The sequence below is a fragment of the Hyalella azteca genome, unplaced genomic scaffold, assembly GCF_000764305.2.
Source record: "Hyalella azteca isolate HAZT.00-mixed unplaced genomic scaffold, Hazt_2.0.2 contig10174, whole genome shotgun sequence".
Classification (NCBI taxonomy): Eukaryota; Metazoa; Arthropoda; class Malacostraca; order Amphipoda; family Hyalellidae; genus Hyalella; species Hyalella azteca.
Genome location: NW_025940220.1, coordinates 74828 through 91645, shown reverse-complemented (window position 1 = coordinate 91645; position 16818 = coordinate 74828). Strand labels below are relative to the sequence as shown.

At 38.2% G+C, this 16818-nt stretch overlaps 1 protein-coding gene across 8 annotated transcripts in view; it reads left to right on the top strand.

Moving 5' to 3' along the window:
* The window catches only part of LOC108666937 (disco-interacting protein 2 homolog C), a 224650-nt gene that overhangs the window by 162609 nt on the left and 45223 nt on the right, over positions 1-16818 (top strand). For 4 of the 8 annotated variants that reach the window (XM_047882316.1, XM_047882314.1, XM_047882312.1 and 1 more), the window contains exon 3: positions 4522-4674. The exons of 1 other annotated variant lie outside the window; for it this stretch is intronic. In XM_047882316.1, the coding sequence (XP_047738272.1) occupies positions 4522-4674 (153 nt within the window). Of the gene's footprint in view, positions 1-2432; positions 2571-4521; positions 4675-15171; positions 15423-16818 lie in introns of those variants that run through there. 3 more of the 8 variants (XM_047882313.1, XM_047882318.1, XM_047882317.1) reach the window with 2 other exon arrangements.

Below are 16818 nucleotides of genomic sequence, written 5' to 3'. Positions count from 1 at the left end.
ATAGGAACCATAGTTAGTTTGGTGTTGCATTTTCGCTAACGTGATGAACCTGTTTGTTCAAGCTGAAATGTTAATGAATTGAGTGTCGCCCATTTCGGAAACTTAATTCAAACAAGGTAGTTAAAAAGTAGGAATAGAATAGAGTATCCTGCTAATTCTTGCACCTTCGTCAACAAAATGGGTAGCGATGCGATCTTATACTTATTGGAACAGATTACGGTTGTGCATCGGAAATAAAGTCATTTCGCCCACCTTCCTCAAATTACAGTAAATTTAACTCTTGACTGCTCATGACCTTACTCTTTCAACAATCTTCATCCAAGTATTCGCTGAACCGGGGCTCAATCTTAGTTATGACGACTAGTTTGCTGAGACAATAGCGAACGCCACATCAAAGCAAGGCCGCTTCAAATGACGGTCTAGCACTCTAACCTCCTACCGCCGTAGGTATGTCACTCTCCAGGAACATAACTTTCAACTTGAATAATACGTAAACTATTGAGTGTTATAGCAACCTGAGGACGTTGGTACTCAACAGAGAACATTTTAAAGTTGTAGTAGGTACGTGACGGCAACCATCAGTGCAAGTCATTTTGCGCTCACTAGAACGGATCCTTCTTGTGAAGTAGGCTTGTGACAATATTGCTCCGATTACTCATGTCAGGCGGTAGAGGGTTAAGCTATCGTAATATTGAATATAATTTTCACGGCAAAATAAGTCAAGATTATAACATTGATGAGAATGTAATCGTGCAGTGAAGGATAGAAAGTTCAACCCTTGAGTGTGTGCCTGTTCACGGTCAAAACTGAAAACGAGCTGACACATGTGCTTGCGCTTCGGTATGGCGAGGCTTCTGGAGACGTCAGTATACTAACACTGTGCCGTTGGCACCGCCTTGTGTTCACTGATCGTAAACGATGCCTAAACTTACCGGCAGTCTCACCTGGCGCATTCGTTCAAACTTTACTTCTATTGTAACACTTCCGGTTTCATGTTTTGATTTACGAGTTTTAAATATTTCTTGAATAACACTTTCGAAAAATTCTCATTATTGGAGGAATATATACTATCAAATCCCTAAAAGAAAGCTAAGTATTACTAGAATGATGACTTATATGCGTGATGTGATGAGGTGCAGCGTTGTACCTTGTCAGTTTATACTGTTAAAGCTTTTGTTGGATTATTTCGATTAAATAAATGTTATTAGTAGATTGAAATCGAATCTCTTGGGGTAGTTAAATTCAAAGCTTAGGTATTGATGCTCCACAGTTGGAAGCAGCAACTGCCAATTAATTAATTGTTGAAACTCGTCACTTGCAACTAACCCACGTCGAGGCTTTAGCGACAAAACATTAGCCATTAACTATGGTATTTTTTTACATTTTTTCATAAAACTTAGACTTATAAATAACGAAAGTGGTAATTTTTTTTCATTTTTCGTAAAACTTACACTTATTAACCAAAGCAAGTTCTTCAAGAGATGAAAGACTCATTTATGTTGCCATCGAGCTATATCTGGCCCCGAGGCTTCTCTTTGTGCGGCGCTCTACAGGAAATCGCAAGCTTGCCTCTGATACCGCGATGATTTCAAGTTTTGTGGATGAATGGACTGATGCTCTGAGGAGTTTTCAAATTAGTATATTTATTCACTGATGTTCTGATTCTTATGAGTTTTTTAAGTCGTTATTATGCACTTCTTGATGACGTGATGCGTTTTGTAAAAAAAAGGTTCTGTTTCCTAATGATGTAAGCAATATCGAATTATTTTGTCATGTTTTAGTCTGATGGGTCTCTTTTGATTTTCGAATAGTCGAGTCTTGATGCCCGGGCCAAACTCTGGTGATTATTCATTTTTTTCATCTCGTTCTATGTTGTGATATTATTGGCGACTCAAGTCTATAGTATTGTATTTTTAGTAGTTTCTTTTATCCTTCAATATCTTTTCAATCCATGCATTCCATGGTAAGACATAAGTTCTATTGGAACTGTTAACTGTGTTAGAATTAATTAAACATTTGAAAAGTCGGATCATGTGAGAAATTTCTTTCTTTTTTCACAGTCTCCTTTTTTACAGTCGTTTATGTGGTGTTCATAAGCGTATATCTCGTTAACATATTCTGTATGACTGTGAGTGTGATAATACCGAATGTCTGAATCACACCGAATGTCACTGTGAGCTTGGGCTTAATGAAAAGTTGTCGAATACCTGTACATAACTCAAGACTACCAATTAAAACACCTAAAACAAATTACATCTCCTGCTTTTCACACCTATAACCACTTTAGCAATGCATTGTAACGCTCTCAAAAACTCTAACAACTCATATGCACAACTAACATGTGACGCTGTACAATGCCTTGAAGTAATCCTAACATAACGCTTTACTAACCCCCTATAACGCTGCGTGGGTTCATATTGCCTTGCATGCAGCGGGCTCAGCCTCAGGAGTTGGGGCTCAGCCAGCCCCCCTGCCTCGCTCGAGGCGGGGGGCCGACTCCGGAGGAGGAGGTCGCCCTCGAAGACCTCAGAACCGAAGTGTGACCTCACATGAGCAGCGCTACCTCTCAGGTACCTCATGTGTTGTGCCCTCTACTACTGCCAGCTCACACCCTAACAAAATTTAGAGTCGCCCCAGCTTCTGGTAATCCAAAGCAGAAGCTGCCGCGTCTGTAAATTTTCACTGGGCACGTACCTGTTATCCTGTGGTTGTTGTTTCTCCTGCACAACCGGAGACAATGGATCCAAATTAGCTTGGACACCCAATGAACCAGCCTGTATTTTTAGCAATTTTGCATGAACCTTCCTTTTGAAGATAGATGGTAACTTTTCCGGGTAGTCTTCGCCTGCCACTGTAATTTGCATGGAACAGTTTCTTATAATGTTGGTCATAAACCTTGAGAATGTCGACAGTTGTGCTGAGACAAACTTTGCAAATTTCCAATTAGGAGATCAATCTTGTAAATAGCTAAGTTCCATCATTATTATTGTGTCGTATGTGCAAATACGTGTCCTGTTCAGTTTTTGGACAGGCCTCTTTAATTCGGCGTTCAATTCACTAAAAGTTTTGGGCTTGTGCCATTTTAAAGGTTCAAGTGCTCAGGAGTTCCTCTTCTCTTACAGTAAAGTGAGACTCATCTAGAAACTCGAGCAACTTTGTTTTTCTCAGCATTAATAAACATTTTCTGAAACATTTTAGTCTGCGCAATATTTTTGCATGTGCATGACGTGTGCACGAACAGTTTTTATGCATGAGTGTGCAACACTTAAATGTTGTTCCTAAAAGCCCAAATTCGTGATTATTTTATTGATATTGAAGCTGTGTTGTCTGGCGTTGTTTCGTTCTATTCGGTATAGTATTTTGTCTTTAGATGCCAATTGTTATTAATTCCTGAAGGATTACTGTCTCAAAGGTAATGAGTTCATCTGTTCAACGCATCATCTCGTATTTCGTCTACTCTTCAAAGTATCTTGGTATTACTTAAAGTATACCGGTACTTGAGTATTCGTTTATGTCAAGCCGTACAACATTCGCGTAGAAATTAATGATATAGCAGTCTGTGATTCCCAGTTTAATTAACGGATAGAGAACATACAATAATGTATTATCATCCAACGATAAAATCTCATTGTGTGCCATGTCGCTCCTGCAACTATAGCAACCCGAAATTCAGGCACATCATTTTTAAGATTTTGACCCATTTTTTTCTTAAGTGTCGTAAGATTTTTTTTCTGTACCTGGTGCATCATTTATTTATTTGTGATTTGTAGGATTTTCCCAAAATTTTTCTATCTGTTTTTTTCTATAAATTGTCGTAAGATTTTTTTCTGTACCTGGTGAATCATTTATTTTTTTTGTGATTTATACGATTTTTTCCAAACCTTTGTTGTAGTGTATCACTATTTGTTGGGTATGTGTGGGGTGATGATGGATGATGCCTTTTTTAATTTATCGTCTTATATTTATTTTGCCAATGATTTTTCTTTGTCTGCCCCTCATCTCCCCTCCTCGTGTCACCACACATCCATTCTATACCCACCACTATTTTCTCTTACTCAATGCTTTCCTTTATCATTCACAACCAAAATATGCTTACTTATTATGGACGCCTTCAACTTCATGGATACGTTTCACCACCACGTATATTCGTTGATGCAAATATATCTTTCAACTTTATTTCAACACTGATGCACTATCTATTCAAAATTGAGTCCTTACTCAATGCCGGCTTACATCCTGAAAATTTTGGTGAATATTTGTGATGATCCATGCCATCAATCTGAAAATTTTGCCGAAAATTTATGATGATCCATGACATCGAACATTGTACTCAGAAAATCTGGACTATTTTGACTATTTTCACCTTCTTCTCTCACGATCTTTGCTTTCCCTAAAACCATGCCACACATTATTACACTCACTCCAAGCAAGCCCTTCTCACTTGACCCCGCAAACCACAACTCATTTAAACATTTTCACTGTCACCTCATTACGCCCCTGACGCCACAACACAAACTGTAGGTGGCGACACAGGAGTTGTTAGTCTCAACGACTCCAAGGCTTCGATTAGCAGTGAACTCTCCGCCACCGCCACCGCCGCCGCCAATTTGTCCGCCTCTAAACGGCGGCGGCAGCACCGACGAGTTACCAGGAATGAGTCCCGATACCATTCAGGTGAGGCTTACCATACCGCATTCCTTATTAGAAATAATCATCCATTCATATCTGAAAGCCCATTTTCTCTTTCCTAGAAAATTTGCGAGATAAGAATGCCTCGTGAAATAGGTCTAGGGCGAAAAATCGCATTTTTGTGAGACTTTACAGGTCGATTCAAATAAAATCTGGTATAGAATGTTGAAGCGAATAAGAATATTTCTGTTGAAATTGACAATGATTGACGGTGCTGGAAGATAATTATGGCAGATAAGTTTGCTCTGTTTATTAATTTGATAGCTTAACTGTTTGACTGCTGTTAGTAGCCTCATTTCAAATGATTCAAAAATCCCAATTAACGGTTAACAGTAGAATAAATAGACCTATTGTTACAATTGAATAGATAATGATTTATTCGAGATAAATGATGAAGTAATAGCAATAATTTTCCTGTGCGGAATTCTATTTAAAATTTGGTTTGCCTATAGCAAGTCGGTGCTCTGCTGAACCTCGCCTAACTAAGCACGCAACTGATTTACTGTTGCTGAGATCAAGGTTATTCATGCTGGATTGTGTTTGACCTGAGCTCGTATGTATTACCAAAGAGCCTTGCATTCTTCTCTGCTGTGATTGTTAAACGAGAACTAGAACTCTAACCACTCCCTGATCGTTGGGATCAGAGGTCGCCATTTTATCGACCCACACATATAACGCTGGCCGCAAGTGTAAAGTTATCTCGTATTCTTCTGTCGTTCTCGAAGAGAAAAGATGCGTGGAAACTGGCAACAATCTGGCACTCATTTGTAGTTATTATCGATTGAAGCGATTTCACTGATTACCAATGCTGGTTCAGTAATATAATAATACTAGTTGTACTTTCACTGCGGTACGTCCGATCTTTTCTCGTAATCTTGAACGGCTAATAATTTAAAATACTATATACTCCTCTTCCAAAATCTAATTTCAATTTGGCATTTGATTGAATTTTTCTTCATCTGATCACTTAGTGTTTTTAACATTATTTTTACTACGTTCAATTAATTTTTTATGAGTTTGAGTAGTTAATTATTCATACAAAATGCAGTATAAAAGCAAGCAACCGCGAGCTAACAATGTTCATTCCTGGGATATAAAGTACTCAAGAATAAATAATCTGTCCGAACCAAGCTTCTTAATAGCTTATTAAGCACCTCGTCAATCATAGTCTCCCTTCAAATATGTGTTAAAAATCGGTTTATCAGAATAAATCGTCATTACTGCCCTAAACATTTTATTTTCTTTTACGTGTAAAGCTGTTGGCATTCATCGTCTTGATTATTATTGCTGATTACTGGGCGTGTCTTGAGCGTGGAGCATTATTGTAGTATCTCTTTCCCTCCGCTATGGTTGTTTTTATTATAAAACTTTTAGATTTATAATCATTGTCTGTGTTTGGTGTTTTTAATAATACAAATTGTGTAGTTCAATGATTGCCGCCTAGCCACCAACAAGTAAGTCCTTTGTGTATACCTGGCCCCTTACGCATCATCGTAATTGTACTCGTATGTAGAGGGACTGCATAAATGTTGCAAGTTGCTCTTATATTCCTATTTATTTGAGTTAATTATGCCATTCACGTGCATGCTGGTGTGTTGTATTGTTGTTCGCGTTATTAGTTGTAGTTAGTGGCCAGCGTTTGTTGTGTCTAAGTATTTCATGGTCAGCTCTGATGTCCGTTTGTTATTAATCTGGTAATCAAACTTGCATTCGTGTTACTTAGATTTTTCAATGCCTATTTTTGTACTCTTGTCTTCTCCCAAAATTTAGAGTGTGTCAATGTTGACAATTTAGCATACTTTTTATGCCATTAACTTTTTTCTGGTACAAATTTTTTCCTTGTCAAAGTATAGGCAGGTTATGTGCAAGCAGTTCGTGATGACGTCAAAGGTAAGTTTATGCCTTTGAAGTCTATTTTTTCACTCATGTACGCATTAATTGTGAAGAGCCGTTTTAAATCACATAAAACATGAATGGTGTAAACAATACTCAATGATGGATGTTTCTAGCTATTATTGTGATTCTTACGGCTGCCGAGTCTCAAAACATTGTTATCCGTCGTATAAATCTAATGCTATACTTTTTTCATCCAGTTTTGACTTCGGTTTCTCATTACACAATTTTTATGATCCCTGTCTCACGTCGTTAATTTAGCTACAGAAGTTCGCATTCCACCGAAAAAACGCCATTGTTTTTTAGTGGTTAAATTCAGCTGCTTTAAACTTGACACATAGTACAGTAGGCACTTATGACTTTAACTGTTCTCAAATAATGATGGATTTTAGCAATTTTTCGCTGATGTTTGGCAATCCTATTATTTAGAAGCGTGTATATCTCGAAATAATTTCAATTATCTTAACATTATGTGAAGCTTTTTTAGTTACTGGAGCAATCTTGTGCTCAAGTTACTTTCAAATCTGCTGATTATTCTATTTTCCTGCTCGACGTATGGTATCTAGTTCTGCAATGATGATTTTGGGTGCAGGGTAATCTGTTGATTTAATTGTTGAAAAATTCTCAAATGTCGACCCGTTTTTTGGTGTTCTTAATATCCCCGATAATTTACCAATAATATTTATCAGAAATTTTCATTAACAGCATTAATATTCATTCTATGGAGCTGTTTCACGACGCATTTGTCTTGGCAATCAAGAGCAGGACGGCATTTATTAATTTTTTTTTTTTTTTTGCGAAGACGGAGGCCCGCGTCCGTATCCCCATGGACGAGCGTGGGCGAAAGAGGCGTTGTTAGGGCAAGTGTGTGGGCGACGGGCGGAATGCCTGCCCCAGCTGCGAAATTCTTCTAGCCATTGCTTGTTCTTTAGGATTTTGTTTAGTGAAATTTAAATGCTATGGATTGAAATTCTCTTAATTTCTTAAACACTCCTAATTCACTCACTAAGAAAACTCCAAGATACCCAAGATAATCAAGACACCCAAGATGCCAATGAAGAGCCATCAAGTTACAAGATACCATTCTAATGTCTAAAACACTTCTAATTAAGCTTTTAGGATCTTTTAATCGTCAGGTATGGCGATGGTGGCATATATCTATGGTTTGCGTTGTTCGGCGATGATGAAGGGATGAGGTGTGAAAGAAATGCCTTCTTTTCGTCTGTATCGCGGTTTGCCTTCAACTTTTCTTCTCTTCATGCAGCTTGTTGCCTGTATTTCGCGTATCTTGAGACTTTCAAATTTTAAGTGCACGAAAACTGCCGATGCGCATTGAGAAATCAGCAGCATGCAAGGCGACGGATGGTATATTCGGTAATGCTTAACAGAAATTGAAGCAAATTGTTATCGCGAATCAGACAAGGAATTCGAGGGCCTCGAGGCCACCTCGTGACTCACTAACGCGGTCGTCAAGAGAATTCTTTGTTCCACAATAAAAGACGCTAGCCAAATACTAATAAATTATGCTTTCACACAAGTACACGGACGACACTAAAAATTGTTATTACCGTTACGTATTCATTTTTGGATTATGTTGCGTGAATCACAGTCTAGCCGAGTTTGCACAATCGCATTTCCTAGATGGAAGTTAGATTGTCTTTCTATTTTAGTGTAGTATCCCGTCTGACGTCAAAGTTTTCTATGCTTACGTCCCCCACCAGAGAAAACTGATGTTGCTCAAACTTAACAGTTTTGAAATTGTCCTTAAAGTTTAGCGATTTACCAATTCAAGATCAATCATCAACATAAAGTGATCTTTCATGTAACAATGCCGAATTTTGAGTAGTCCTTTTATTTTTGTAAATGATTTCTTTTGTTGGGTGTGCATGTAGTTCCATTTCCCGGAATGTATTGAACTTAGTAGACCTCGCAATTATATTTTTTTTTTTGCTTACTGAAATGATTTTGGGCAACTCAAAACCTGGTCGAGCCATGTTCACGTGTTCGTACTTTTTTGCGTGTTCTCGTGCGGTGTTTTCTGATAGTGTCGAGTTCTCTGAATGTGAACATTCGATGTGTTGGTTATATCATACTCGCATATTGAATATTCAAAGTTTAGACTTGAGATACTCATTAATGAGCGTATGCCGTGTTCTTTCTAGGACGGTATACACCCCGTATGATGCAGCACATACATCATCACTATAGTGTAGGCCGGTATACACCCCGTATGATGCAGCACATCCATCATCACTGTTAGTGTAGGACGGTATACACCCCGTATGATGCAGCACATCCATCATCACTGTAGTGTAGGGACGGTATTCGGTATGCACCCCGTATGATGCAGCACATCCATCATCACTGTAGTGTAGGCCGAGCAACAAGGCGGGTCTCGGCGCTGCCTTGTGAGTCGGACTGCCATGCTTGCTTCCGCGCGTGGCGCTCCTCAATACTGAATTGATTTCTCATTCCAGGTACGAAAAGCATTGTTGGCAAGTGTAAGAGTTAGTTACGTGGGCGATTAGGTCTTTTTATGTGATTTCATGTTGAACTAGCGCTGACGATCAGAGGAGGGAGTTCCGCAGGGGCGGAAGTGGCTAAATTTGAATCTTTGGCAAAACTAAGTCGAGCGATACCTATTTCTTAATTCAAGAAATTCTCGATACCTTCTGAGTTTTTTTCCGCATCATCTGTATTATTATGAGGGACTAAATATTCATTGATCTTTGCACATCAAGCATTAAACACAAGCATTTTCGTGAAAGCGAACCTCACTAACTTTGCTTTTCTCAGCGTTAATCCAATGACTTGGTTTTTCTAAACAATGTGCAAATTTTCATCTTGTTGTTCCATGATGCAGATCACGCGCTTTTTCATAGAGATGGAGGAGAGGAAAAGCTCATTTTCGTGAGACATTAAACTTATTTTTCTTAGAAGACCTGTTTATTATCCATACCGATTTGGCAAAACGTTTCTCTATTTCAGTTCAGTCGGTTACTATGATCCAGTCTTTAGCAAGTAAATATTTTTTTGGTCTGAACGCGCGTGTTCATCAGGCGAGATATGCATTTTTGTGGCGTCTGCGCTAGTAGGTATAGACTGGCGCGTGTGTTGGGAGTGCTGTCTAGTCACGACCTGATGGCCGTCTTCCTTATGTAAGAAATTATCTTAGCGACTATCGTGTGCCTTTTTTTGTCCTGTTCGTTATAAATATGTGAGAATAAACTTTTAAAGTTACAGCCTGCAAACGTTTTTATCAATTAATCAATTTCTATTAGTTAAGCAATGGAAAACAAATTAATTACGTAGGGCCAAAATGTGCGTTATTTATTGCATTGTGTTTTTCGATTGTGTGAAGGCTGACTTTGAAGTTATGAAGTCAATTCATTACATCCATTGCTAATACATCATTCAATTGGATGTTCAATTTAAACGATGAACCAAGACATTTGAGAGATGCCATAAAAACTTGGTTGCACTTTATTAATTGTTGTAGAAATAGAATTTTGTCGTGATAAATGAAATGACTAGTGCAATATTTTCTTTGTAAATAAGCTTGGTAGTGATGCAAATAAACAGTATAATTTACTGATTGACTATTTACTTCGATTGGGTTGAACTGATTGGTTCCTAGTTATTTAATTGCTTATTATTCTGTATCGATAATATGCTCAACGACAGCTAGTTATCATTAACTACCTTTTTTATTACCAATTAACATTAACTAGATTAACTACAACTGTTCAACTTGTAATGTTAGTTTAAACTCTTGGCTGATGCGGAAGTAGAGCATGGCCTTGCATTGGTGCTGCTATTCCATTCTATCCTCCATTAAACATCCCCTAATTTTGTAGGTCGTTTCAAGGCATTTTTCAGCAGTTTTTCCGTACGTGTGACCCGCATATCCGCCCACATGCAGTCGCATTCTCGGCCGCTTGTGAAAGTTCGCAGCTAAAAGAGGGTAATTCAGAGCTGCGCGCTTGTCGCATGCGCCAGCTTTGCGTAGCGGCTTATAGCGGCGTGCTTGTGCGTTGATTGTGCTTGCGTTAACGAAAATAGGGCTTTAAATTCACCTGTTAACCTGATGTACGTTGAAGGACCTTCTTTTGTTTGAATAATTCCAGAGCCTGATGGATATAATTCTCGGTTTGTTGTTCTATAAACTTGATCCGTAGTTATAGTATTCGTTGTTTCTTGACGGCACTAAAAATCAATCGATAATTTATACTTGTACTTTATTATACTACATACGTATACTATTATACTTTATATATTTAGTACTTTCTGCTACACTATGAGACGCATATCAGATCGTTGAGTTTTGACTGCAATTTTTCGTGTAATGTGTCGGGACTGTTTACGAATACACTTTCGATTCCAAGTTTATGTTGCCGTGAGCCACAGCTCTTTGGATCTCCCAATGATAGTTGACATCATGAAGCTCTCCAAATACCTTCCACTTGAACAATTTTATGCGACTCTGCGAATGCATAAATAACTCTTGCATCACAAATAATTCAGCATTTTTTCTAACTTGATATCAGTAGTGTATATCATACATTAACTTCGCTGCTTTCATTCATGAATTTGTCCTCTCGTGTTTGGTCAGCGGCAACGAAGCAGTCGCACTGAAGGAAGCGTTGTTTGATCTTGCGCTACCGTGTCAATATAGGCGCCAGTATTCCTTTCACTACCTATGCCTCTCTTACTAGTGTTTGCTAAGGCTTTTAGCCGCGTCTTCCTGCACTTCCTTTATTAACACTCCAAGCCAGGTTAGTGTTTAATCCCTGCTCGTGTACTGAGTTGAGCTCACTCTGTGGCTCGTTAATAGGCTCGAAGAATTCTCATTCCAGTACACACTTAATTATGATGATAAATCGAAGAGTAAGTAAATGTACAAATTCTGTTTTCGTCAAAATATTAGCTGACCCTAAAGCTCATTAGCGAAATATAATAATAATCATCACGGAATATTTCAGTTAGAAAAGTGGATTATGTGAAAAAAGTTAGAATGGTACCTCATAAGCCAGCGCGGTTCCTGAATCGTTTCTTACTATTGTATGGGAACGAATTATGAGGACATTTTTCTTGTAAACTTTTATCCAAACAGTTTTGTATCCAATAAATGTTTCCCATTCGTGTTACAACATCCCATTCAATTATAGGTCACTGTGCTCTGAATTTACGGAATGCTTATCGCATTTCTAGTCTGCTTTATTTGCTATTATTCACATTAATTGCAATGAGTACTTCGTAATCAATTGTATTGTATATTTCGATGTTTGCAGCCTGATTTTGAGAACTCGACTTTGGTCAGGATTTGTTTTGCATTGTCGAATTCATATCAAAAAACTTTTTTTAGACATTTTCTGTGTCTAAACTTGGTTTCCATCCGTATCATTTAAGATTACGCTCCCTACGCTGGTTGTTGGGAAAATAAGCGTAAGTATTATGAATAAGTTCGAAATTAGTCTAGAGTTAACGCTGCAGTAGCACTGAATTAAACTCTGTTAAAGTGCTATTAAAGCTATGCGAATTGAAATTCCCGTATGTGGAACTAGAATTTGAGTTCATTAAACTTTACCTTACCATTTATCAAAAAATGTCAAATTGAGAAGAAAATATTTAAAAAGGACATGAGTTTTGTGTTTGTAAATGTCTTCTAACAGTGGTTGATCTGGAAGCATGGTGCTATAGGAGCTTTCCCTGCAAGCACACTTCCGTCGCGCCGGCCCTGTGCTGACTCACTGCACTGACATGCGCTATGCTGAGACACGCGCTATGCTGAGACGCGCGCTATGCTGAGACACGTGCTGAGACACGCGCTATGCTGAGACACGTGCTATGCTGAGACACGCGCTATGCTGAGACACGCGCTATGCTGAGACACGTGCTATGCTGAGACACCAACCTCGTCCGCTGCTTGCAAAAATGTTTTACTGAAAACAGGCATTCCCGTTCTATTTGTGATTAATTGTGGTCATATTATAGAGCAATTGCGCGTTATCATGTTCATTATTGGAAAATTTCGATTAGAGAAAGTAAAACGTATGAAAGTCAATTATGTTTTGGGTTGAATTGATATCATTGAGTTAGCCTGGAGTGCTCCAGTCATCTCCAGTTAAATTGAAATGCTAATCGAAATAAATGTCGCACCTCATATTTATTAAACAATTCAAGACTGTTGTTAAGGTTGATTAATTTTTGTCGCGTTTCAGTGTCAAAACAAAAATTAAGTAGTCATGTATAACTTGAACATTAGAATGATAAGTGAATATTAGAATGACGAAGCGTGGAAACACGTGTAATTAATAAGGCGTTGTAATACACGTGTTTCCACGCTTGTAATTAGTAATTAGTAAGGCGTTGAATAATGCATTTTTGAGGTATCAAAGTGAAAGTAGAGGTTTGGTTCGCTGCAATTTAGCATTCATTTGTCTCGTCTGGCGGGATGATGCGACATGCGCCTCCCAAGTGCTGTCTTCCGCCACTTATTTGCGTCTTTCTTTCAGCCGCGTTCATTGCTCTAAAGATCTTGTACTTTCTCAAGGTTATTATTCTCGGATAGAGAAATGGAAGAGCTGAAATAATCATTAATAATTAATGAATGGAAGAGCTGAAATAATCATTAATAATTAATAAATGGAAGAGCTGAAATAATCATTAATAATTAATAAATGGAAGAGCTGAAATAATTGAGATTCATTTTGACGTAATCGGTCTATTTTTTTCAAATTTGAGATATCATTCACTGGGATGCGTTATTTCGTTAGAAAATCAAATTATATGTGTCGGGCTAACATTAAATTTTTTGCCTGCTCAAGAAATTTTTTAATGATGCAAGAATAAAATGTAAAACTTATGAAATTAGTCGCAAAACTAGACAACTTTTTCGGTTCAGCTCGTAACTATACAATTGATGCTAAAATATCAAGTTGTAATATTCGTTAAATTACTTCGTAGCGGGTGCGCTAAATAACACAAAGTGCTAGACACACTGGGAAAATTTTTCGCTACAAAAAATTTATTTGAATACTTAAGTAAGCTTTGACGTAAAAGTCCCACGACGGATACTTGCATATTTTATTTATGATTAACATTCGAGTAAATATGATAAGCTGCATTATTACCCAGTCTAGTTTGGCGAATGGCGAAGTCAACTTAATATTTACGTTGGTGCTGAAGGGTTTAGAAGACATTCGTTATGTTCAGTAATAGCAGCCTAAATAATTAGCGTTCAAAATATTTACAGAAGTATGCAACCCTCGAACGGCATCCAGCCTATGTACAGATGAATTATATATATATTTTTTGCTTCTCTATCATCCATTCATCGGGCATTCCGTACGTGACTACGTGTGGCTGAGCTCAAAAACGTCAGTGTGCCATTGGGCGCGGTGGTGGATGGTGGTACGTTCCGTTTTGTAGTTTTTCACTTCCTTCTTCCAAGAGTTCTTCGTTGAAGGTACTTAAGTTGCCTATTTATTCCACTTGAAAGAGCTCCATTTAGCATTAAATTTTCTGCAAATTGCTGCCTGTAGGCTGAAAAGCTGGACTATCTAATTATGGTTGAGGGCGTCTGTCTAGTTTCTTAATGTCTATATCATATATTGTATCTGGATTGGATAAAAATTCCAACTCTAATTCTGTAGAGTTATGTAATGAATTGTTACGGTATAGACCAATGTCGTGTGAATCATGTCGTAGGTACTGTGCATATCAAACAATTTGATGGATTGAGTGATATTCGATTACAATTTGCACATGAAACATAGATAAATACACGGTACTCAGGATATTGAGTAAATCACTGCCAATTTCCAAAATGAAATGATGTTGATGAGAGTCTGTCTTTAGAAAAAAATCCTACGACGATCATCAGTAAATTATTGTAACTTTGAGTTTCTCTTCTATGATCCAAATGTTTTAGTTCTAATCCGTAATAGCCGATGGCAGCTGTAGAGACAGAGTGGCGCACGAATTGCATTGTATTGAAGGGCGCGGGCCTTGTTTATCGGCTTCGTCCTCTTGATGCCGTACTTATTTTGGCCGCCTCGGATTAAGTTTTAAATAGTTTATCTACCTACTTGATTCCTGAATAAATTATAACTATTAATTTGAGTTATGCTTCTGTGACATAGATGGACTTGACGTTCATATGGCTTAGACTATTCACTTATTTTTTTTTTGGCATTCATCAAACTGAAGAGCGCTGACACATGGTTACTGTAATAATGTGAATAGTTTACTTTCTATGCTTATTTGCATTGGACTTGATTTTGGACTTACCCGTCGTGTTACATGAGTACGCAATAGAATTTCATACAATTTAATCGATTATTTTCGTTTATGGAGACCAAATCTATTGACGCTCGTACTTTTTTCATCTTGACGTTGATACGGCGCTTCAATGAAATGTTTTCATATGAGCGTCGACTGCGCATGTTGTCTCGGTTGCCTGAGTAAAAAAACTGTTCATTCACCTGTTCCCTCTCTCGTCTTTCATTAATTTTGAACCAGCGTGTTGATTCGTGCACTCTCTACTTTAGAGATAACGTAAGAAAAGTGTTTTTTTTTTAACAGCAGCAGAAATATTTGAAGTAAAAATATACAAGGAACTGTGCAATCGTTAATTTCCGACAAATTCACTTTTATCTTTCGTTATAAATTAGCCAGATAATTAGTCACCAGTGTGTTGCTTTAATCACACGACTCAGAGCAGAAAATTTTCTGGTGGCAAAGCTACGAGCCAAAAGACTAGGAGGTCACCAATAGAATGATTGAGAGAGACAAGATTAAGCGCTGTTCTATCCGGCGCTGGAGGAAGAAGGATCCAGGTAAGCGAATAGTCGAATATAAATTAATCTATTGTTCTCTGCGCGTATGTTTACCTGTCGAAATAATGGATTTATGTCGAATTAGCGCTATAGAGGTATTTTTGTGTCCGAGTGATTTTTATTTTTCTGCTAATATAACCATATCCCGTCTCTGTAAATTCGTCATGTATTCTTTCACTCGGCAAGTCGAGTTATATTCTTGTGTGTGCATGTATAGGTCGAGTTGAAATTATTATATGGTCAATATATCGTTTGAGATTTATTCAGTACGTGTTCGTTTTGGTTCTCTCTATGAAAGGTTACTTTGACCTCACCTCAGGTAGGTACTAGCAGCTGGCCATTATCCAATGTTCGATAGGTAGTCGAATGCAGATGCGATCACTGCACGCATCGAGGCCTATTGCAAGACAGTTGAACCGAAAGTTTTGGTAGAGAACAGATGGGTAGTTGAGTTTATCCACGGTTAGGGTTTCATTAAAGAATTGTCATTTAGCGGCGCTAGATGCATGGCAGTGACAGTTGTTTAGCATAGGCTTCCTTGACCTCATGACCTACCTTGCTTGTGACTTCCTTCGAACGCGTCATGTGCCTTCGTTACGATCACTTGTTGACGAGCGCCGCGTCAAGCATGTGTGATAACAGTGCATTGTTGTGTAGACCTTGCGTTACCCGACATCAGTCACCCACGTTACCCGACATCAGTCACCCACGTTACCTGACATCAGTCACCCACGTTACCCGACATCAGTCACCCACGTTACCCGACATCAGTCACCCACGTTACCCGACATCAGTCACCCACGTTACCTGACATCAGTCACCCACGTTACCTGACATCATGCAGTCACCCGCGAACTTAGGAGCATCTTTCCCATATCTGCCAATTATCAAACATTTATCTTGGTAAGGATTTTTGTGCGTATCAGAACATGGATGTAAGATTATGTTTTACCAATTGAATAGCTAATGCTTAATATTTAGCTCACAGCTGCATGTCACATCAAATCAGGGAAAAAGGAGCATCCAACATTACGCCAAATTCTGAACGTTGACCAAAAGTGTTTCTACATAGTTAAGTCTGCTTGTTCGGTTAAGTGTTGAAGAAATTCCATATCGCCGAGCTCGCACGGAGACATTGATAAACTCTTTCATCGAAAGAAAATTTTCACTCAGTTCGATCTGGATGCACGAATTCACTTGGTAACTTCTTGAGATAAATTTATTTTTAGTTCTTACAATTTATTGCAGCTAAATAAAAAAAAAATAAAACATTCTTTATCATGTTACTAATTCTCGTCTGTTGGAGACAACGAGCTGTTCGACAGATCGCGTAATGTTTAAAGTTAGCTTGGCCACTGTAAGAAAAAATTAGCTGCATTTGCTGGAGCTTCCTAGC